The following is a 24,742-nucleotide window of genomic DNA, read 5'->3' on the forward strand; positions in this document are numbered from 1 at the left end:
TTGAAATTTCAGAGAAAAGTGATTCACAAAGTTCAGGAATAAAGCTTAAACCCTAACCTTTTTTTTTTTTGGCAGATGCAGAAAAAAATCCATTTACTCCTTACATCATTATAGCAATTTTAATAGTAACACTAAATACTAATTTTTCTATTCATTAACCATGAAACATTTTTACTAATCACAGCTGTAGACATTTTACATATGTAACTTACATATATTTCAGAACAGATGTACATAACTAGATTATTTACTTATGTATACTCATATTAGATTTTTCATTCATATTTGTTTTTGCCAATTATAATCTCAGTTCTTGTGGTACCAAATTTTAACAAGCAAATAAATTTATTTAGGAAAAATATAAAAAATCGAAAACATCTTAATTTTGTGTTATTTCAATTTGCTATGTATATTACAAGATGACAAAAAAGTCCAACTACTACTGTTCTGTGATTCATTATTATACTGGATGACAAAATAACCACTGAGAAAAAAAAAATTAAATAGTCTATGATATTATTTATAATTAAATGAATAATGATACTTACAAAATGTAAAAGGAAGAAGATGATTGCACAGCATATCTACAATATCTTTATGCAATGTGCTGGGGAAAACTGCCATCGATGATGCTATAATGTATGGTAGTGTATCCATATACTCATGTTCCAGAAATGGTAACAGGCAGGCAAGGGTCTGGAGAATAGTTTGTCCAAGTGCTAAAAAAAACAGATGAGAGAAAAAAAAAAAAACCTCACAGTTACATGTGCTTAATTATATATATATTATTTTTTATTTTGTTTACATTCTACTAATGGAACAGTTCCATTAAAAGTCAATTTTTATGTTGTTATTATTATTATCATCCATATTTTATTTTGTTCAAAGCTGTAAAGAGTTGTATATTATTGTACATTCATGTTAATTTCTTATTTTGTGCACTATTTCTGCAAACAGGCAAACTAGTATTTATCACTGTAATGCATGCATTATTTCAAACAAATAAATATATAATAAACTGTAAAAAACAGAAATTTCAGGATGTCATAATAGATTAGTAAAATAAAAAACTATATCACTGAAAGATTAAAAATACCATATCAGTGATATATAATCAACTTAGGTAATGCACATAATATATTACATTTCAGATGAAATAGATTTTTATTTCATAAATTAATTGAATTTTTTTCTTTTTCTGTGATTAATACAAATGAAAAGTAAATAACTAATCATCTTTTTAACAATTAATTACTACCTGATTAACTAATAAAATATAAAAGTAATTGTTTTCACTTCACTGCATACCTCACAATATTTGTGAGGTATTAACAAAATACATTTTGTAATACTTTTAATCACAATGTGTGAAATAAATTAAACAAATAGCAACACATAATAATATCCTATTTGTTTAATTTATTTCACACATTGTGATCACAATGTAGTAGTAGTAGTAATAGATGCATGTGATGCAAGAAAGCAAGCATATGAGCTTATGTAGCATCAGCTAAAAAAAAAAAAAAAAAAAACAATTTCACACAACCATTCCTTGTAAAAGTTTGTCCAGTTTCTTCTTGAATTTATTTAAGCTATCAACTTCCATAATGACAGATTGAAGTTTGCTCCAGCAATTAACCACCCACTGGCTAAAGGAAAATTTCCGCACATCTATTCTACAACTGTTTTTCCTCAATTTGAATTTATGCCCCCTCAGGATCGTAATCTAAGCAAGTGGAAGAATCACATCAGAATTTAGCGTGCTCAACCCATTCAAGGTCTTATACACCTCAAACAGATCACCTTTCAGGTGCCCAGTCTCCAGCTGCTGCAATTTGCAGAACTTAAGCCTTTTTTAGTAAGAGGACCCCTTCGTTTCCTTCACCAATCTTGTTGCCCTTCTCTGTACACTCTCAAGCAACTTAACATCCTTCCTAAAATGAGGTCTCCAGACCATTACGCAGTACTCAAGGTGTGGCCTGACCATTGCCTTATACAAAAGGATAATCACTTCCTTTTCCCTGCTAGCAAAATTCCTCTACATCATTGACAATACCCCATGACCTGTTCTGGCAACCTGTCTACATTGCTCAAAAAACTTCATATCTGACTGCACAATCACTCCCAGGTCTTTTTCATTTTCTACCACCCTAAGTGTAGTACCACACAGTTGGTATGTTCCTCTGGGGTTACTTCTACTCATATGCAGTACTTTGCATTTGTCAAGATTAAACTTCAGTTGCCACTTCTCAGCCCATCTACACAAATTTTCCAGATCCTGTTGCAGTGGCACACTGCCATTACTGTCATTAACAACTAGGGCTCAACAATGCTGGTATTTTAGTATTTTTAATTTATGAAACCGGGATACCGGTATTCCAAAAAAAAATAATTCTCAATAAATTTTGATGACAATTAGGCGCAATAAAGTCAGAAAAAAAACAAGTAATTACTTGAATTCATGTTTTAAATCAAACTTTTATTACAATAATAAATACAGTATTCTAAAAATTATTAAACATACAGTTATTCTAAAAACAAAAAAATATACATATTGAAACTGCAAATTTGTTATTTCTAAGCATCCTCACTACCTGTCCAAATAAAGCGAGCGCTCTTAAGAAATATAAGCAATCAATAGGGTTACCATTTAAACTGGACCTAATTTTGGTACATATTTAATTAGGGCAGAAAATGTCCTTTTGGATTCTGGGCTGGTTGGTACTATTGTACTGAGGTATGGGCAAAGTTTTTACGGCTCCAGCAAACAGGGAAGTTTTTCTTAAATTTTTACCATTTTATTGACTAAATTGGCATATTAATTTATTTTCTAGAAGAAACTTATATTCCTAAATACAATACTTAGTTTATTTTGAACTTAGCGATTTTGTGGGTTATTACTCAGTACTGGTAAAACTTGTACCATTCGAAACGTGCCGCCATTGTGTAGTATTGATACAGAATAGAATTACATATATCTCGAACTTGATAGTGTAAAAAGGTAAAAAAAGGTAAACTGCAGCCATTATCAACCCACTGCAGGATGGAAGCCTCCTCAACAATTCATGCTGAGGGAATTGGACCATAATCTGCCACGCTGGTCCATTGCGGGTTGGCAGATCGACCGTATTCAGCAGTCAGGGGCTTGAACCCCGGTCTACTCAAAGAGCGTGTGCTACTGCACTCCCGCTCCTGACCACTCGGCTACGGAGGCATGCCTAAGCATAACATAAAACTAGATAGTGCAATACATAGCACTGTAGTAGGAATCTGTTAGCTTAGTATAGGATTGGCAATTATTCAATTAAATTTATAAATCCTTTTAATTTTTATTGTTAACTAAATTGTATTTAAACAGAAATCATGCCCCAGACTAGAGCAGCAAAGCAATTTGCGCAAATTAGCAAAAGTGCTGTGGTTCATGGGAGAACCACAGAGGATGATTCTCCAACACATCACAGTCTAAAAAAATTGCAAAATGCGACATGTTTGTGGATCTTTCTCTCTCGAAAAGGATATGATCTAGCCATGGAGGATGTCTTTGTGTGTGCTAGGTGCAGAGAATGTGAAGAAATTAGGAGACAACTTAGCGTTCTGATGGGCGTCTATGAGAGCTTGAAGAGTCGGGTGGATGCCCTCGAAGGAATTAAAAAGGGGTGCCATTAAGTTCTCAGCGGCCCAACTCAACGCCAGAGCACACTGTTATGCACCAGGCAACACAGCGGAAACCTCCAGTGCAGAATGCACTGGTCCCACAGGTGCTAGTTACTGTTGGTGACTCAATTATCAGGGAAACAGGAAAGATATTGTGCAAAAAAGGATAGGTGGAATAGGACCAGGGTATGTCTGCAAGGAACAAAAGTTGATGACATTGTACAGCAGATATCATCGTATCGTTGTACATGTTGGCACTAATGACATTAAGTGTAGGAGATCTACGGATTTAATAAGCAAGTACAGGTCAATGCTGAAAAAAAGTAGCAAGTTAAGCTTAAATTTGAAAGTGTCTGCAATCCAGACCAGATACGATAGGAGGGAGTATATGATGAGAGCCTTGTCAATCAATTCGGCCCTGGAGAGATTGTGCAGGACTCACGGGGTAGAATTTTTCTCAGAGTAGTCTTTGCTTGTTAACAGGAGAGATTGCTTATACAGGAATGGGATACACTTAAATAGAAGTTGTGCAAGAATATTTGCCGATGCAATCGAGGCAATGTTAGGTGTGTCAGAAAATTGCTAGCTTGGGGGGGTGGTTCACAGACTAATAGATTAGCAGTAACCACAGGCAGAAATGGAAATGATTTTTGCACTGCTTCTATTGGAATGAGCAGCAACCTGGAAAGCCAGTTGCTGGGGACTTCAGGAACTGGCATGGCTGTGTTAGAGTAACTAAGAGTAAGAACAGGTGCATGTATACAGGTAGGTCCGGTTTTATAATGGTTCATTTTATGACTTTTGACATTAACGATTGTTTCAAAATATTACCTGTTATTTTTGAAAATAACAAATTGAAGGTGCCTGGTTTCCAGACAATGCAATTTGCAGAACTAAAGCCCTTTAGTTCTGCAAATTGTATGACTAATAAAATATTGCTCGGATACACAAACAATATTTTATTAGTCATTTCCGAGTTACATAAAGCTCGACTTACTTAAGAAGTCCTGGAACGTATGTCGGGGATTACTGTATTTTTGGATTAACCGGGAAATCGATTATCCGGGATTTTTATTTTACCATCTATCCCAGAAAATCAAGAGTCTACTGTATATTTGTAAAATTTTATGTTTTAGTTTCATGACATTTTTACGTTTCCGTTGCATTTTTATTGTGTAAAACAATCCCTCTGTTGCACATTCTGTAATATTAATGATTTACTGTTGTCGATTTTATGACCTTTATGTGAATAAATCATAAACAATTATTTTTTTAAATTAGCACTGAAAAACTGGTATTTTTGTATCAATACCGGTATTTCAAATTCTGAAAAAAAAAAAAAAATGATCGGGATCCCAGGATCTCGGTATTTCAAGCCCTATTAACAACCCCACCAACCTTTGTATCATCTGCAAACTTTGACACTAAGCCAGAAATACATTCATCAATATCACTGATAAATACACAAAACAACAGTAGGTCCAACACTGAACCCTGTGGTTCAGTGTTGGACCTACTTTTTCAGGTCCAACTACTGTTGCAGGTCCAACACTGCAGGTTCAGTGTTGGACCTGCAAATTATTTTTTTGCATCTAGTTCCTAATAACATTAGTCACTCTCTGTCTTCTCCCACTCAACCACCCTTTTATCCATTGTAGCAACTTACCCTCAATATCATACTGTTCCAATTTGTACAGTAATCTTCCATGTGCAACAGTGTCAAAAGCTTTCCTGAAATCCAAGTATATGATATCAAAATTATTTTTTTGCATCTAGTTCCTTTGTAACCACATCATAGTATACAATCAAATTTGTCAGACAAGACTTTCCCTTAACAAACCCAAGCTGTGTCTGAATTATTGCTGCAGCTTTATCTAGATGATCCTGCAATGCATCTTTAACCAGTGACTCCATTATTTTACCCGGAACAGAAGTTAAATTAATTGGTCTGTAATTACTCGTGTCACCCTTAGATCCCCATTTGTGAAATGGGGATACATTTACACATCTCCAGTCCATGGGGTCTTCCCCTGAGTCCAAGGAGGCTCTCATAATTAGGGCTAAGTGTTTGCTTAGTTCCTTTGCCGCCTTGTTTAATATAACCGGATAGATCCGATCAACCTCAGGTGCCTCTGTTATGTTTAACTTCAACAATTTCTCCTCCACATTACTCTCAGTTATTACAGAATCATTAAGTGCCTTGTTGTAGTTTGATAAACTTCTAGCATTTTCCTCCCTTAATAATTCCTCATGTGTGAATGTGGAGTTATTAAGCTATCTCAGCAGGATCAGCAACAGTCAAACCATCAATATCAAGTGGTCCAATCTGATTCATCCCCTTCCTTTTAGAGTTTATATAAGTAAAGAAGTCCTTACTGCTTTTCTTAGCATCCTTTGCCACAGATTTCTCATAATCTGCCTTTGCTTGCCTAATCTCCTTTGTAACTTGATTACAGACTAGTTTATATTTGCTATAGGCTTCTGTGTCGCCTGTTAATTTATATGCATCCCATGCATTTTTCTTCTCTGCCACGAGTCTCAATATTTCATCTGACATCCATTTAGTCCTAAACCTTGAACAATATTTCTTAATCGGTATGAAAATCCTAGTAGCTTCCACGATTAATTCCTTGAATGCTTCCCACTTAGAATTTGCTGTTGGTAACATCATCAGTTGGTCCCATTGTATACAATTTAAAAACAATCTGAGACCACTGTAGTCACCTTTATGGAAACAAAAACCGTTCCCTTTATCCCTGATGGTAATTGTATCTTTAAATAAATCCCACATCAGTACACTGTGATCACTGCCACCTAGCGGTTCCTTTATCTGCAAATTCTTAATACACGAATAATCACTGCTGATAATCAGGTCAAGAGTATTGTCCTCTCTGGTTGCTCTCGAACATGCTGCAGCTGCAGAAAACAATCATCCAATAAATAAATGTGTTCACAAAGTGTGAAATAAATTAAATAAATGGCACAATACTAACATACATTTTACATATTTTGAAACCTCTGGCCTTCACAGAGTATTGTGACACACAAACAGAGTACACAATGCGGAGATGGGGGGAACCCTTGGGGCTGTTAGACAATGAACACTTTATCCATTATCCTTTTATCTTAAAGTGTCTTCCCCAATGTCTAATTGTACTCACATCTACAGAATTTCTCTGGGGTAGAAGTAACCCCAGAGAAACGTACCAACTGTGTGGTACTACACTTAAGGTGGTAGAAAATGAAAAAGACCTGGGAGTAATTGTGCAGGCAGATATGAAGTTTTCTGAGCAATGCAGACAGGCTGCCAGGGCAGGTCATGGGGTTTTGTCAATGATATATAGGAATTTTGCTAGCAGGGAAAAGGAGGTGATTATCCCTCTGTATAAGGCAATGGTCAGGCCATGCCTTGAGTACTGCGTACAGGTCTGGAGGCCTCATTTTAGGAAGGATGTAGATTTACTTGAGCGTGTACAGAGAAGGGCAACAAGATTGGTGAGGGGAATGAAGGGATCCACTTACCAAGAGAGGCTTAAGTTCTGCAAATTGCAGTGGCTGGAGACTAGGCACCTGTGCAGTGATCTGATTGAGGTATATAAGGCCTTGAAGGGGTTGAGCACGCTGAATTCTGATGGGATCCTTCCACTTGTTCAGATTACGAACCTAAGGGGGCATAAATTCAAATTAAGAAAAGACATATGTAGAATAGATGTGCAGAAATTTGCCTTTAGCCAGCGGGTGGTTAATTGCTGGAACAAACTTCCATCTGTCGTTGTGGAAGTTGATAGGTTGAATAAATTTAAGGAGGAACTGGACAGGCATTTGGAGGGAATGGTGTGATTTTTTTTTTTTTTTTTTTTGGCTGATGCTGCATAAGCTCATACATTTGCTTTCTTGCATCACATGCCACTACTACTACTACAAATTGTTACCATAAACATTTTTTTTTTGAGATGTGTATGGATTTCGATAGGCATCACTTCTTCTTTGGTAAGAAGAAATTCAATCACCACTCTTTGCTTAATAGGTATATCTATAACATCCACCATTTTGAAATATCCATGGGCTGCACTCACAAGAACGATCACAGTTACACTGAGTATGGTGAAACTAGAGACCTCAAGTGATCACTCAGTGATATACGAAATAATCTATGGTGCCACTTTTAAAAGCAAAAAATTAGGAGGCATTACTTTTGCACCGGTCCTCATAACTCTTATCATATTTGGCAAAAATTCAAGACACATTCAAAATTAACCCTAACTCACAATTTTTTTCCAGTATTCCAGTATACTTGTAAGTGGGGGGATGGATTCACAGACTAAAAGATTAACAGTAGCTGCAGGAAGAGGCGTAAGCGATTCATGCACTACTTCTATTGTAATGAGCAGCAGCCGAGAGAGCAAGTTGCTGGGGAGTTAAAGAGCTGCTGGGAGTCATCGTGGAACAGGTAAATACATGGGCTGCGTTAGGGTAACTAAGAGTAAGAACAAGTGCATGTATACTTGTCTGTACAATAATGCTAGAAGTATAGTAAATAAAATTGATGAATTTGAGGTGCTGATCAAGGAATCAAAGGCAGATATTGTTGGGATATCAGAGACATGGTGCAATACAGATATAAGCAGTGCAGAATTAGAATTTGGGGAGTACAATGTATACAGAAAGGATAGACAAGGTAGGAATGAAGGAGGGGCTATGCTGTTAGTTAAGAAACACAAAATCTAAGGAAGTACATCCAGATGACATGGGTGTACAGTACAATGTTGAGTCAGTTTGGTGTGACAAACACTGGGAAAGGGAAAATAGAGGAGTGTGTTATAGGCCTAATGACTCTGATGAGTACAACGAACAATTGTGCAGAGAAATAGAGTGGGCCAGTAAATCAGAATGTCTTGTAATGTGGGATTTTAACTTTCCAGATATTGACTGGAACTTGGGGGTTGGTCACTTGCAGACTAGCAAGACTTTGTGGATTTATTGGAAAGTTGTTTTCTAAAGCAACATGTTCGAGGGGCAACCAGAGGGTGTAATACTCTTGATCTGATTAGCAGCAGTGATGATTCATGCATTAGGAATTTGCAGATAAAGGAACCACTAGGTGATAGTCTATTGATGTGGGATTTACTTAAAGATGTAACTACCATCAAAGGTAAAGGGAAGGGTTTTTGTTTTCTTAAAGGTGACTACAGTGGTCTCAGACAGTTTTTAAATTCTATACAGTGGAATCAGCTGATGATGTTAAAAACAAAATTCTAAATGGGAAGCCTTCAAGGAATTAATCTAGGAAACTACTAGGCTTTTCATACCAACTAAGAAATACTGTTCAAGATTTAGACCTAAATGGATGTCAGATGAACTAATGGGGCTCGTGGCAGAGAAGAAAAATGCATGGGATGCATATAAATTATCAAGTGACAGAGAAGCCTATGGCAGATATAAGCTAGTCTGTAATCAAGTCACAAAGGAGATTAGGCAAGTGAAGACTGATTATGAGAAATTCTAGAAGGAAGGGGATGAATCAGATTGGTCCACTTGATGTTGGTGATTCGACTGTTAATGATCCTGCACAGATAGCTGACAAACTGACCGAGTATTTTGCATCTACATTCACGCATGAGGAATTCTGTAAGAAAGGGGAGGATAGAAGTTTACTAAACTCTAACAGGGAGCTAAATGATTTTGTAATAACAGAGAGCAAAGTGAAGTTAAACATAAAAAAGGCACCTGGGGCAGATGAAATCTATCTCAGTTATATTGAAGGAGGCAGCGAGGGAAGTAAGAAAACCCTTAGCCATAATTATGAGAGTATCCTTAGATTCAGGGGAGGTCCCCAAGGACTGGAGATATGCAAATGTATCCCCAATCACAAAGGGAGTTCAAAGGTTGATGCAAGTAATTATAGACCTGTTAGTTTAATTTCTGTTCAAGGGAAAATAATCGAGTATGGTTAAAGAAGTGATGCAGGATCACCTAGACAAGACTGCAGTAATAGTTCAGACAGCATGGTTTTGTTAAGGGGAAGTCTTGTCTGACCAATTTGATTGGATAATTTGAATTAGCATTAGCTGAGGTATATGATGCAACAAAGCAAGCTTATAGAGCATCAGCAAAAAAAAAAAAAAACCTTCCCCCTTTTACCCATCCGGTCACTTCCAAATGTTTGTCTAGTTCAGCATTAAATTTATTTAATGCTGTCAACTTCCACAACAACAGATGGAAGTCTGTTCCAGTAATCAACTACCTGCTGGCTAAAGGGAAACTTCCACACATCTATTCTACAACTGTAATTCCTCAATTTCAATCTATGCTCTATGAAGTTCTTAGTTGGAGCGGAAGTATCCTGTCAGCATTGAGTCTGCTCCTAAAATGAGTCCTCCAGACCTGTATACAATACTCAAGGTGTAGCCTGCATTGCCTTATACAAAGGGATAATCACCTCCATGTCTCTACTAGTGAACTTCCTATATATCATTGAGAAAATTTCAGGACCTGCTCTGGCAGCCCGTCTGCACTACTAAGAGAACTTCATATCTGCCTGTAAAATTACATCCAGGTCTTTTTAATTCTGCACCTCCCTGAGTGTAGTACCACAGAGTTGGTACTTTGCTCTTGGGTTACTGCTATCCATATGCAGTACTTTGCATTGTCAATGTTAAACTTCAGTTGCTGATTAAGTGTGATATACCTTCATCAATATCATTGATAAATACACAAAACAACAGTGGGCCTAGCAGAGAACCCTGGCAGAGTCCGCTAATAACATTAGTCCATGTAAAGCAGTGTCCATTTATTACCACTCTGGGGCATCTCCCACTCAACCATCCCTTTATCCATTGCAGTAACTTGCCTTTAATGCCATACTGCTCCAATTTGTACAGCAGTCTTCCATGTGCAACAGTATCAAAAGCTTTTCTGAAATCCAAGTATATGATATCAAAATTATTTTTAGCATCCAGTTGCTTTGTGACCACATTGTAGTATCCAATCAAATTGGTCAGACAAGACTTCCTCTTAACAAACCCATGCTGTTTCTGAACTATTGCTGCTGCCTTGTCTAGGTGATCCTGTATCACCTCATTAACCATTGACTCATTATTTTCCCCGGAACAGAAGTTAAACTAACAGGTCTATAATTATTTGTGTCACCCATTGAACCCCCATTGTGAATTGGCGATGCATTTGCACAACTCCGGTGCATGGGGACCTCCCCTGACTCTAAGGATGCTTTCATAATTATGACTAAGGGTTTGCTTACTTCCCTTGCTGCCTCCTTCATTATAACTGGATAGATTCCATCTGTCCCAGGTGCCTTTTTTATGTTTAACTTCAACAATTTCTCCTACACTTTGCTCTCAGTTATCACAAAATCACTTAGCTTCCTGTTAGAGTTTGATAAACATAAGGTATTCCCCACCTTGAATAACTCCTCATGTGTGAATGTAGATGCAAAATACTCATTGAATTTATCAGCTACTTGAGCAGGATCATCAACAGTCGAACCATCTATGTTAAGTGGATCATTCTGATTCATCCCCTTCCTTCTGGAGTTTACATAAGTAAAGAACTCTTTGCTATTTTTCTTTGCATCCTTTGCCAAAGATTTGTCATAATCTGCTTTAGCCTGCCTAACCTCCTTTGTGATTTGATTACAGACTAGCTTATATCTGTCCTAGGTTTCTGTGTCACTTGATAATTTATATGTATCCCATTCATTTTTCTTCTCTGCTACAAGCCTCATTAATTTATCCGACATCCATTTAGGAATGAGCCTTGAACAGTATTTCTTAGTTGGTATGAAAAGCCTAGTAGCCTCCAAGGTTAAGTCCCTGAAGGCTTCCCATTTAGAATTCACCATTGGTAACATCATCAGTTGATCCCACTCTACAGAATTCAAAAACTGTCTGAAACCTCTGTAGTCACCTTTACGAAAACAAAAATCCTTCCCTTTACCCTTGATGGTAGTTACATCTTTAAGTAAATCCCACATAATTACACTGTGATTACTATCACCTATTGGTTCCTTTATATGCAAATTGCTAATGCATGCACCATCACTGCTGATAATCAGATCAAGGATATTATTCCCTCTGGTTGCCCCTCGAACATGTTGCTGTAGAAAACAATCCTCCAATAAATCCATGAAAGTCTTGCTAGCATGTGAGTTACCAACCCACAAGTTCCAGTCAATATTTGGAAAGTTAAAATCTCCCATTACAAGACATGCTGATTTACTGGCCCATTCTATTTCTCTGCACAACCGTTCATTGTACTCATCAGCATCATTAGGCCTATAACATACTCCTACTCTCATTTTCCCTTTCCCAGTGTTTATGTCAAACCAAATAGAATCAACATTGCACTGTTCACCCGTGTCAAATGGATGCACTTCCTTAGACTTTATATATTTCTTAACTAACAGCATAACCCTCCTCCCTTCCTACCCTGTCTGTCCTTTCTGTACACGTTTTACTCCCCAAATTCCCATTCCGCCTGCTTATATATCTGTTTGAGACACCATGTCTCTGATATCCCCAAAATATCTGCCTTTGATGTGTAGTTGCCTCCGTAGCTAGGTGGCTAGGAGCAGCAGTGCGTAGCACACAATTCTTGATTAGACTGGGGTTCGAGCCCGTGACCACCAAATACAGAGGATGCAGAAAGGTCAGGGAATGACCACTGCATATCCCCGGAGCAATATGGCCTTAGTTGCTAATGCTCCTAAAAACCAAATAACAACAAAGCAGCCTTTGATGTCTTGATCAGAACTTCAAATTCATCAATTTTATTTACTATACTTCTAGCATTATTGTACATACAAGTATACATACACTTGTTCTTACTCTTAGTTACCCTAACACAGCCCATGTATTTACTTATTCCACAATGACTTCCAGTAGCTCTTGAAATCCCCAGCAACTTGCTCTCTAGGCTGCAGCTCATTACAATAGAAGCAGTACAAGAATCACTTTCGCTTCTGCCTGCGGCCACTGTTAACCTTTTAGTCTGTATATCCCCCCCTCCAAACTAGCAGCTTTCCGACCTACCTAACACTGCCACAATAGCATCAGCAAATATTCTTGCACCCTTTCTATTTATGTGTATCCCGTCCCTGTAGAAGCAGTCTCTCCTGTTAACAAGTACAGACCAGGCTGAAAAAAATTCTACCCCTTGAGCCTTGCATAATCTCTCCAGGGCCGAATGGATTGACAAGGCTCTCATCATATACTCTCTCCTATCGTGTCTGGGCAGAATTGCAGACACTTTCAAATTTAACCCTCTCGCAACTTTTTTTCAGCATTGCTAAGTAAATCTGCAGATATCTTGCTCTGAAGGTCATTAGTGCCAATGTGTACAACAATATCACCTTTTGTTCCCTTAAAAGATGATATCTGCCCTACAATGTCATCAACTTTTGCCCCTGCCAGACATACCCTGGTCCTGTTCCACTTATCCTTTTCACATAATATATTCCCCGTCTCCCTGACAATAGAGTCACCGATAATAACTAGTTCCTGTGGCACCAGCGTATTCTGCCCTGGCGATTGCCACTGTGTTTCCTGATGCAGGGGAGTGAGCTCTAGTGTTGAGTTGGGCAGCTGAGAGCTTGATGGGCCCTCATATTAATTTATTCTAGGTCATTTACCCTAAACCTCAAACTCTCATAGATGCCCATCAGAATGCTGAGTTGGCACCTAATTTCTTCACGGTCTGTGCACCTAGCATATACAAAAACATCATCCTTGGCTAGATCATGTCCTGTTCTTGAGAGAGTACTGCAAACATTTCACATTTTGCATATTGTTTTAGACTGTGATGCGTGGGAGAATTGCCCCTTTAGGTTCTCCCACAAGTCACAGCACTCTGGCCATTCTGTGAACACTGCTTTGCTGCTCTAGTCTGGGTCATGGTTCTGTTTAAGTATAATTTAATTAACAATTAAATTTAATAAGATTAATAAATTTTATTGATAATACTATACTAATCTAACAGATTTCTGATACAGTGCTACGCATATTGCTATATAGTTTTACATTAAACTTTGCGGTATTCCGTATCGTATAACAATGGTGGCAAGTTACGAATAAAATCTTCGGACACTAAGTATTAACTTTCAAAATCACTATCTAAATTCAAAATAAACCACGGAGCTTGGCTAGAACTATAAAGCTACTTATAGAAAATAATTTAGTACAGCAATTAAGTCAATAAAATGACTAAATATAAATGAAAACTTATCGTTCACAGGAGCTGCAAAAATCTTGACCAACATGGTAGTAACCTCATACCCAAAAAGTTGATGTGATCACAAAGGAATTGAATGCAAAAAATAATTTTGTTATCATATACTTGGATTTCAGGAAAGCTTTTGACTGTTGCACAAGGAAAACTGCTGTACAAATTGGAGCAGTATGGCATTAAGGGCAATTTGCTGGAATGGATAAAGGGATGGTTAAGTGGGAAATGACAGAGTGGTAATAAATGGACACTGCTCTACGTGGACTAATGTTATTAATGGACTCCCCCTGGGTTCAATGCTGGGCCCGTTGTTGTTTTGTGCATTTATTAATGATATCGATGAAGGTATATCAGGCTTAATGTCCAAGTTTGCAGATAATACAAAGGTTGGCAGGGTTGTTAATGATAGTAAAGACAGTATGCTACTGCAACAGGATCTAGAAAAGTTAGGCAGATGGGCTGAGAAGTGGTGACTGAAGTTTAATATTGACAAAAGCAAAGTACTGCATATGGGTAGCAGTAACCCTAGAGAAACGTACCAACTGTGTGGTACTACACTCAGGGAGATGGAGAATAAAAAAGACTTGGGGGTAATTGTGCAGTCAGATATGAAGTTCTCTGAGCAGTGCAGACGGGCTGCCAGAGCAGGTCCTGGAGTTTTGTCAATGATATATAGGAATTTTGCTATCAGAGACATGGAGGTGATTATCCCTTTGTATAAGACAATGGTCAGGCCACACCTTGAGTACTGTATACAGGTCTGGAGGCCTCATTTTAGGAAGGATGTAGAGGTGCTAGAACGAGTACAGAGAGGGGCAACAAGATTGGTGAGAGGAACAAAGGGGTTCTCTTACCAAGAGAGGCTAAAATTCTGCAAGTCGTAGCATCTGGAGACTAAGCACCTGCAAGGTAATCTAATTGAGGTGTACAAGGTTTTGAATGGTTTGAGCAGGCTCAATGCTGATGGGATACTTCCACTTGCTTAGACTAAGAACCTGAGGGGGCATAGATTTAAATTGACGAAAGACAGTTGTAGAATAGATGTGCGGAAGTTTGCCTTTAGTCAGCAGGTAGTTGATTGCTGGAAAAGACTTCCATTTGTTGTTGTGAAAGTTGATAGCTAAAATAAATTTAAGGCCGAACTAGACAAACATTTGGAGTGATTGGATGGGTGAAATGGGAAGGGTTTTTTTTTTTTTTTTTTTGGCTGATGCTCTATAAGCTTGCTTTCTTGCATGCTAATGCTAAGTAAATCCTCATTGTCTTTTCTTAACTGTTAGTAATAATGTGACCAACAATATCACCTTTTGTGCCTTTAAAAGATGATACTGAGTATGTCTCTGGCAGACGTAATTTTTTAGTTTTTTTCTACCTATCAAATTTTCACAATATATTTTCCATATTCCTGCTGACAGATGTGTTGATATGTAATACTTAGGCATAGCTGACAGCACTGAAACAATAAGCAATAAAACTGAAAAGTGTTTTTACGGATATATGCACAGAATTATTTAATTCATACCAAAGTTCTTGAATTATAACTGGTTTCCAACTGTACACCACAGCTATCAGGCAAATCCCACAATTTTCTGCCACATTTATCTAATTTGACTCCACTGGAGTCAAATTAGATAAATGTATCAGAAATTTACCATTGTCACTATGACCTATTTAATAGTGCAGAAATTCAGCATAAACCTAATATCACAATAGCAATGTGGTCATGCCCCATATTGCTGACAGTAAACTTCATTATCCCATCTGATGAAAGGTAGGTATACCTGGAGCACTGGCGCCTCCGTAGCCAGGTGGGCAGGAGTAGCAATGTGTAGCACACGCTTCTTGATTAGACCAGGGTTCGAACCTGTGACCACCGAATACAGAGGATGCAGAAAGGTCAGGGAATGACCACCACATATCACCAGAACAATATGGCCTTAATTGCTAATGCGCCTAAAAAACCAAAACAACAATAACCTGGAGCACTTTAAGGTACAGTACACCAGTAAACCAAGCCTTCAAAAAAAAAAAAAAAAAAAAAAAAAGTACTAAAATAACCATAGAGGAATAAACACAATTTCCAGTAAATTTACACAACCATCTTGTCCAGATGAATCAGTGCTGGACCAAGGTATTTTCATGCACTGAGCAGAAAGATTTTTCGGCACTCCCTGTACTAGGATATATATATATTTTTTCATGATATGTAAAATATGGCTCCCCTTAAAGAATGGCACCCCAGGCAAGGGCCCTTGCTAGCCCATGCCTTAATCTAGCACTGAGATGAATGTTTGACTTGTATGAGAACCATTACACACAGTTATGATAGTTTGCAGTACCACTGAGCTTAAAGGTGGTTTCATCTGTCTAACAAATCAGGCCCACAGTTTGTTCAGTCTCTTTCATGTTCCTTTGAAGCCACTTATAAGGCTTCACATGCTGATCAGGATCATCTTTAATTGGTATGCAACAGCTTTGGGAAGTATGATGTTCCTTGAGCACAACTGAACATTTGGTGTACACTCCCTACAGTTTTCAGTCTCACAGGGCACGCTCTCCACAGATTGTTCTGGTGGTCACATAAATGTGTATAATGGCATATCAACACTGTCTGCATTCAATGCGGTCCTCTGTGTCCCAGGACATCCTTTGTGCTGCAATCATTGTGCACTATCATCCTCAAACTTATCTTGAATTCTTGCAATTGTTAGTTATGTTACAGACTCAGTTGCAATTAATTTCTCTACTGCCTTTGCATGTTATTACACATTTCAATTTCCAGTACTATCTAAAAACTTCCTTATGTTGTTCAAATACCAAGTAAGTCTGTCTGTACCATTTTGTTTGATGACTTCCTTACAAGAAACATGCACGCATGTTTAAGGAGGAACTGGACAGGCATCTGAAGGGAATGGTGTGATTTTTTTTTTTTTTTGGCTGATGCTGCATAAGCTAATACACTTGCTTTCTTGCATCACATGCCACTACTACTACTACTATGACATACATAGTCAATCAGACTATTGCCATCTGTTAATTGCATTCCACCTGGAAAACACACATTTTGAATTACAGTAATGTTCAAAATATTAATAACTTCTTCATTTACACATAAATTATACTGAAATAAAATATATATAATTTTGAGACATCATTACTAAGAAACTATAATCTTGTGTCGAATGCATCAATCAACTAGTTTAATTTTTTTGAGTAGGATATCCTATTAATATTTAATAGAAATTCAGAAGTTATACAACAAATCAACTACAATGACATGATATATTTGAATTAGTGGAGGAGGGAAGCATAGAAGAGTATAAAAAATTTATAGTTTTTTTACTTAATTGAAGAGGCCAACGTCTCAATATATTTTCCTCCTTTGTGAATAATTTTAATACAACTATCTGCTTTTCCATTCTTTGCCTGTTTTCACAGACCAAAGAAGCGTACAGTCACTTTCGTTTTTAAAGATGAATTCTTAACTTCATTATTAAAATAAATTTATAAATAAACTTAATTATTAAAATAGTTTTTAACTTTTAAAGAATGGGGTTTTTCACGCCACTTTTCTGCTTCTAGCCCAAATTTAGCATCTTTAATTCATTTTAAATTGGAACTGTAGATAACTGTAATCATTTGAAAAGCACTATGTATTTATTGTAAGATATAAAAACAAAATAAAAAAAAAAAAAAAAAAAAAACAATAAGAGTTATTTAATAACAAATTATGTTGTACACAATCATGTGAAACCACCATGGTTTCCTCTCATGTATTATAGAAATTATTTTCAGTAGTGAAAATAATTTCTATAATACATGTGCTTCTTTTTTTATGGCAGCAATTGAAAAGAACTGATTTTTAATGATTGGGAAAATTATAACATACCATGTGCTCCATATTGAACCAGAGGAACAGCATCAACTACCTGCACAAGTATGTGATATAAGCCTTTATAATCCAAACTAGGAAACAATGATGTACGGAAGTGATCTTTCTCAGGAGAGCGCATTACTTCTAAAGGAATATTTGGAACATCCTTTAACATGCTAGTAGTAAGAAAAGAATTCAATGCATTCTAGTTAACAATAATTGACAATAATATTGATAACTGATAATTAACAATAATTAAAAAAATAATTTAATAAAATTATTTTTATTAATTATTTATTTAATAAAAAATTTAAATTTTTTTAATAATTTAAAAATTATTAAAATTTGAAAATATTTAATATAAAAAAATAAAATAAAATAATAAAAAAGGAACAATTTAAATATTGTTTATGTGGATTTTAGAAAGGCATCTGACTCGGTCTCTCATGTGAGGTTACTGTATAAGCTGAAATATACTGCATTTACCAGAAATATTCTAAGATGGATTGCAAGGTGGCTGTGGGGCAGAAAGCAGAGAATTGTGATTAATAGATATCCTCAGATTAGAGTAACATCAGAAGTGGAGTCCTCCCCCCCAAAAGGATTCTTGGACCACTACTGTTCCTGATTTTCATAAACAATATCAACAATGGGATAGATGTCAAAATTTGCAGTTGATGTAAAAAATGGGAGACTAGTTAATGATCGTTGTCAAGCAACATTCCTTAAGGATGACTTGAACAGCCTTCAAAAATGATCAGAAAAGTGATGCTATGTTTTAATGCAGCAAAATGCAAGGTCATACACCAGAGGAATAGCAACCCCAAAATAACATTAAACACTTGGTGGGGCTGGATTAAAAACATTAGAAGAAGAAAGGGATCTGGGAGTTATGATATGGGCAGATATGAAGTTCTCTGAGTAGTGTAAACAGGCAGCTAGGAAAGCCCACAGTGTCCTGTTGATTATCGAAAAATATCCTGTAGGGACAGAGAGATCATAATCTCACTGTATAAGGCAATTGTAAGACTGCACTTGGAATACTGTGTGTAAGTATGTAGACCTTATCTGGAAAGAAGTATTGAGTGTTCTTGAAAGGGTACAAAGACTGGCAACTAGCATTGTGTGATCAGCTAAAGGGCAACAATAGGAGGAAAGACTTCGATTATGTAGGATATAGACCTTGGCAACCAAGCATCTCAGAGGGGGACCGGATTGAGGTTTATAAGGCTCTGAGAGGAGTTAGTAAAATGAATAAAGGTGGAATTTTCACTGTTATAAATAATTCCAGCTAAGGGCCATAAATTCAAATTATAGGGCAAGAAATTTAGACTAGATTGCAGGAAGTTTTTCTTTTGGCCAGAGAGTTGTTGATTATTGGAACAAGTTACCTCCGTATGTAGTTCAAGCAGACAGCTTGAAGAAATTCACAGATCAACTGGGTAGTTACCCATGTGAGGAGGGAAACATATAATTTGTATTTTATTATCTACTTTTTACTTTTTTATGGCTGGTGCAGCAAAAGCCTGTGGCTTCCTTGCACTATTTGGCTAATGCAAATGCTAATTAGCATTAGAATTTTATAGAAAAGGAAGTAACAAACCAGTAAGTTAGCCATAATTATGAGAAGAAGTAAGCTAGCCATAATTATGAGAGCTTCCCTGGACTCAGAGGAGGTACCCATGGCCTAGAGATGTGCAAATGTGACCCCAATCCACAAAGGAGGATCAAAGGGAGACACAGGTAATTACAGACCTGTTAGTTTAACTTCTGTTCCAGGGAAATTAATGGAGGCACTGGTTAAAGAAGCACTGCAGGATCATCTAGACAAGACTTTCACTTATAGCTCGGACACAGCATGGGTTTGTTAAGGGGAAGTCTTGTCTGACTAATTTGATTGGATACTATGATGCAGTCACAAAGGAACTGGATGCAAAGAATAACTTTGATATCATATATTTGGATCTTAGAAAAGCCTTTGATACTGTTGCACATGGAAGACTGCGGCATTAGAGGCAAATTGCTGCTATGAGTAAAGGGATAGTTGAGTGGGAGAAGACAGAGAGTGGTAATCAATGGACACTGCTCTTCGTGGACTAATGTTATTAGTGGAATCCCTCAGGGTTCAGTGTTAGGTCCATTGTTGTTTCCTGTATTTATAAATGATATTGATGATGGTATATCAAGCTTAAGTTTTCAGACAATACAAAGGTTGGCAGGATTGTTAAGAACACTACTGACAGTATGCTGCTGCAACAGAATCTGGAAAGATCGAGCAGATGGGCTGAGAGGTGGCAAATGAAGTTTAACATTGACAAATGTAAAGTACTACATATGGGAAACAGCAACCCCAGGGCAATGTATCAACTCTGTGATACTACACTGACAGTGGTAGAGAATGAAAAGGACCTGGGGGTAATTGTGCAGGCAGATATGAAGTTCTCTGAGCAGTGCAGACGGGCTGCAAGAGTAGCTCATGGTGTCTTATCAATGATATACAGGAATTTTTCTAGCAGGGATAAGGAGGTGATCATTCCCTTGTATAAGGCAATGGCCAGGCCACACCTTGAGTACTGTATACAGGTCTGGAGGCCTCATTTCAAGAAGGATGTAGAGCTGTTGGAACGAGTACAGAGAAGGGCAACAAGAGTAATGAATGGAACAAAGGTTTCTCTTAAGAAGAAAGGCTTAAGTTTTGCAAATTACAGTATTTGGAGACTAGGCACCTGTGAGGTGATCTGATTGAGGCGTATAAAGCCTTGAATGGTTTGAGCATGCTCAATGCTGATGGGATTCTTCCTCTTGCTCAGAATAATCGCCTGAGAGGGCATAAATTCAAATTGAGGAAAGACGGTTGTAGGATAGATGTGCGGCCAGCAGGTGGTTGATTCCTGGAACAAATTTCCATCTGTCGTTGTAGAAGTTGATAGCTTAAATAGATTCAAGGGAGAACTTGACAAACATTTGGAGCGAGTGGATGGGTGAAATAAGGGTTTTTTTTTTTTTCGTTGGCTGATGCTATATAAGCTTGCTTTCTTGCATCATGTGTCTTTGCTAATGCTAATGCAATCCATTCAAAGCCTTACACATCTCAATCAGATCTTGCAGGTAATTAGTTTCTAGATGCTGCAATTTACAGAACAGAAGTCTTTCTTAGTAAGAGTACTTTTTTTTTTTTTTGTCATCACTTTCCCATCTCGTTGCTCTTCTTTGGGCCTGTTCCAATATCTAGGTTGTTGTTTGTTTGTTTTTTGGTTTTTAGGAGCATTAGCAACTAAGGCCATATTGCTCCGGGATATGCAGTGGTCATTCCCTGACCTTTCCACATCCTCCGTATTTGGTGGTGACGGGCTTGAACCCCAGTCTAATCAAGAAGCGTGTGCTACGCACTGCTGCTCCTTCCCACCTGGCTACAGAGGCACCTCCAATATCTAGGAGCGATGACCTCAGTATATGGATGTGTGGTACATTGGATTAAAGAGCTATGCATGGATTTTCAAAAGTTTACATAACTTTTAAAAGAAAAGGCCAATTGCTTTTTTTTATTCAAGCCAGAAGAGAGGAACGTAAACTGAATTAACAGACTTTCTGCACAATTTAGATTATAAAATGTTATGATGCCCACCCTATTTGCAAGATATGGCACAGATGGATGACTGTCTGCTTCCTGTATTGAAAAAAAATATATTAAAGGGTGACAATTCTGGACAAATAATGTTATTCATACAGCTGAGGATTAGTTACAGGTTCAGGAATGTGTTGTATGTAAAGGGTATACAAAAGACAAGGGTTCACTGCATTAAGTATTGAATAAAAGCTGAATCAATTTCAAGTGCTTTATTCTTTCTGTGGTAAGCCAGAAATGTTACAAATACAGTACCCTTTACCATTTCTTTTGATATTATATATATATACAACAAAACTTTAAAAATAATATGTTTGGAGAAAGAAAGAAAGAAAGGAAAAAGGTAAGGAAAGAAAAAGATGACCTTGAACATAAAGGAATGAAATATCACTAAAATGACACAGGATCCTCTGATAAGATTGGATCTACAGTTATCTACATTTTTGTTCCTTGCTTTGTGTTATATCTATTTTTCTTTTGTGGTTTGGCTTATCTGTGTCATTTTAGTGAATATTTTGCACCTTTTTGGCCTCAGTGCGATCAAGCAGCGCTGGTCTAAATATATTATTTATTGGCTTTTAACTTTGGCTATATTTGCCTCATACTTAATATTTTTCAAAAAATTTTAGGCACACATATTCCTTCCCCTTTCCTTCTACTTCTACTTCTGTCTTCGTTATTTATTTGTTTCTTCACTCATTATCCACTTTGTATATACATGTATATATATATATATAATAGAAAACACAACCTGTAACGCAGGCAAGCAAACTGCAGTTGGCTGAAATCATATTCCTGTATAGCTGTGTTTGGGGGGGGGAAATAAAATGTAAGACCTCATGACACAAAATAATAACTTCAACAAATGAAGTGACAAATCAAAATGATCAACTGAAGGCAAGTCATGTCAAAGTGGTCAGTGAACAGATATTGGAAAAGATACCTGCACAGTGAAAAACGCAACCTACTTCCTACATAGCAACTTCAGTTCCCAGTAATAATAAAATCTACCTGTTTCACAAACACATAACTTGCAAATTGTGAATAAATTTGGCAAATTTACTTCCCCTATACTAAAACTGACAAAACATATATTTTAAATATATTCAGAAGATAAAAACAAAAATAAAAATAACCTGTTTCAACAACAGATAAAATGTTCGATTTATACTCTGGTATAACCTAGTGGTTGTGCCAGAGTATAAATCGAACAGAAGTTTACAATTACCAAAAGTTTACAATTAATCATTCTGATGATGAATACAATCATTGACTCTACTTAACAACCACACAGGCTTGAATCATGGTCCACTGAAATGCATATGCTTCTGTGTGTTTGAAGAGCACTTCAATAGCACATATGCTTCTATATTCTCATATTTAACCAGATGGCAATATCAGGCTGTTAATATATTCAAAAATTGCTTAGTGTGGTCACACTTATCATACACCAAATAATGTCCAAGCTAACTTTAAAATAGCAGTTTAGCTCCTAAAATCTGTCTACACAGATTTTAGGAGCTAAACTGCAATAACAGGAAACACATGGATTTTATATACATATATATAGATATACTATATACAACTTCCAACCTTTGACTTTTAGAAAGCAAGAGATTTTGTAATTTTTATCAGAAGAAAGCAAAATGAAAAAAGATTTTTGGAAAAAGTAGGAGGAAAGATGGAGATAATTGAGATAAAAGAGCAGGACAAAGCAGGAGAATTTTCTTAACTCCAGACTTTGGACCACAGATTAAATTTTACTAAAAACACCCATTTCATATGAAAATACAGGACTGTTTACCACAGAATTGTTTACCAGTACAGTATGCTTTAGTGAATCTAGGATGTTTTTTGTCTGTGAATCTCTGTTTGGACCAACTAATTATGACTGATTTAAGGAAGATAATACTGCAGACTTTGCCCTGTACAGAAATTTTAAGTCAAAGTTTTGTTTATAAGAATGCTGTTATCTAGAATTAGTCATTAGTCATCAAGAGAATTTTCAAAATTTCATCTAAAGAGATCTAGGATTTTGTTTTTTTAACCACGCTAAATATCCTCTCAAATTCATCCCTAATATGAAGGACTGTTAAAATACCAAGTGTGAAATGAGATACAATGTCATATTTAAAGATTCCTCCTGCAATTCTCAGTTCCTCAAATAACAACCACTGTACTTCAATTCTACCTTTTTTCATTACAGCTTCTGAGCTTCAGAGTAGGTTATTACTCCGAAACTGACAGAAATGATACTAGCAAATAATCTATTGCTTCATTTATTTTTTTTTTATCTTCAGTAATACTGAGACATACTGAAAACTTGTCCACAAAATATTTAAAATGACAGAGACTGCTGATTGATAAAATTTGTCAAATCTACCTCAGCACTTACAGGAAAACAATTTTTCAAATGGGAGCTTATGTACCATGCAGTCACATGCAGCAATCAAGTACTTTCTTACAAAAGAACAGACTCTTCTCCTCTTCTTTTAGACTGTCCATGACCTTGACAGTAGAAACGCCAATGAATAAAAAAGTCATCGTTCCGATTTAGTCTGCTTTGGTAATGAACTTCCAAAATGGAAGTAGAAGATTTAAAAGCTGTTGATATAACTAATTTATAAATCACATTCTTCAACACATCAAGGAGTAATGCCCTCAATAAATGGACATGAGGCATGTTTGCTTGCATAGTGCTGTTTGGATTTTAAAACATTCACATAACATTCAAAAGAAACAAGTAAAATGGTTTATTCAAGCCAGAAAAAAAAGGAACATGAACAGACTTTCCACATATGAGAATAACCTGCCTAAAGTTATCAGCATGGTAGGACAGTTATGTTACCTGCTTACAAGAATTTTTTTTTCAAAAATTCTTGTCCTGGAAGAGTTCATTAATTTGTCTTCTTTCAAAAGTGATTGCTTGTTGTATTTTTCAATTTGGTAACTTTCAAAAGTGCTCATATGCCTTTCTTCCCACAAGTAACCTCTTCTTTAAATGGAATTCTCAGAGGTTGCTACTGTTCCACCATCTAGATAAATATTTACCCAAAGACAGTTGACATTTACACACATGATTCAACACCAATTTTACTCCAGTGATGAGAATTAATTAAAACTGTCTCAATCTCTTTCCTTTTTAGCATTAGCATTAGTAGAAGCATATGATGCAAGAAAGCAAGCTTATGCAGCATCAGCCAAAAAAAAAAAAAAAAAAAAAAAACACCCTTCCACTTCACCCCTCCGTTCATTCGAAATACCTAACCAGCTGAGCCTTAAATTTATTTAGGCTATCAACTTCCACAACAAGGGATGGAAGTCTGTTCCACCAACCAACTACCTGCTGG

At 36.7% G+C, this 24,742-nt stretch overlaps 1 protein-coding gene across 1 annotated transcript in view; it reads right to left on the bottom strand.

The window, feature by feature from the left end:
- Positions 1-24,742, bottom strand: part of unc79 (UNC-79 domain-containing protein) — a 1,082,710-nt gene that overhangs the window by 1,001,330 nt on the left and 56,638 nt on the right. Inside the window, exons 4-5 of the mRNA XM_090389680.1 lie at positions 17,783-17,943; positions 549-719 (exon numbers count right to left, since the gene is read on the bottom strand). Of these exons, the coding sequence (XP_090245806.1) occupies positions 549-719; positions 17,783-17,943 (332 nt within the window). The remainder of the gene's footprint in view (positions 1-548; positions 720-17,782; positions 17,944-24,742) is intronic.

This window comes from Mastigoproctus giganteus, chromosome 2, assembly GCF_048544385.1.
Source record: "Mastigoproctus giganteus isolate SK-2022 chromosome 2, ASM4854438v1, whole genome shotgun sequence".
NCBI lineage: Eukaryota > Metazoa > Arthropoda > Arachnida > Uropygi > Thelyphonidae > Mastigoproctus > Mastigoproctus giganteus.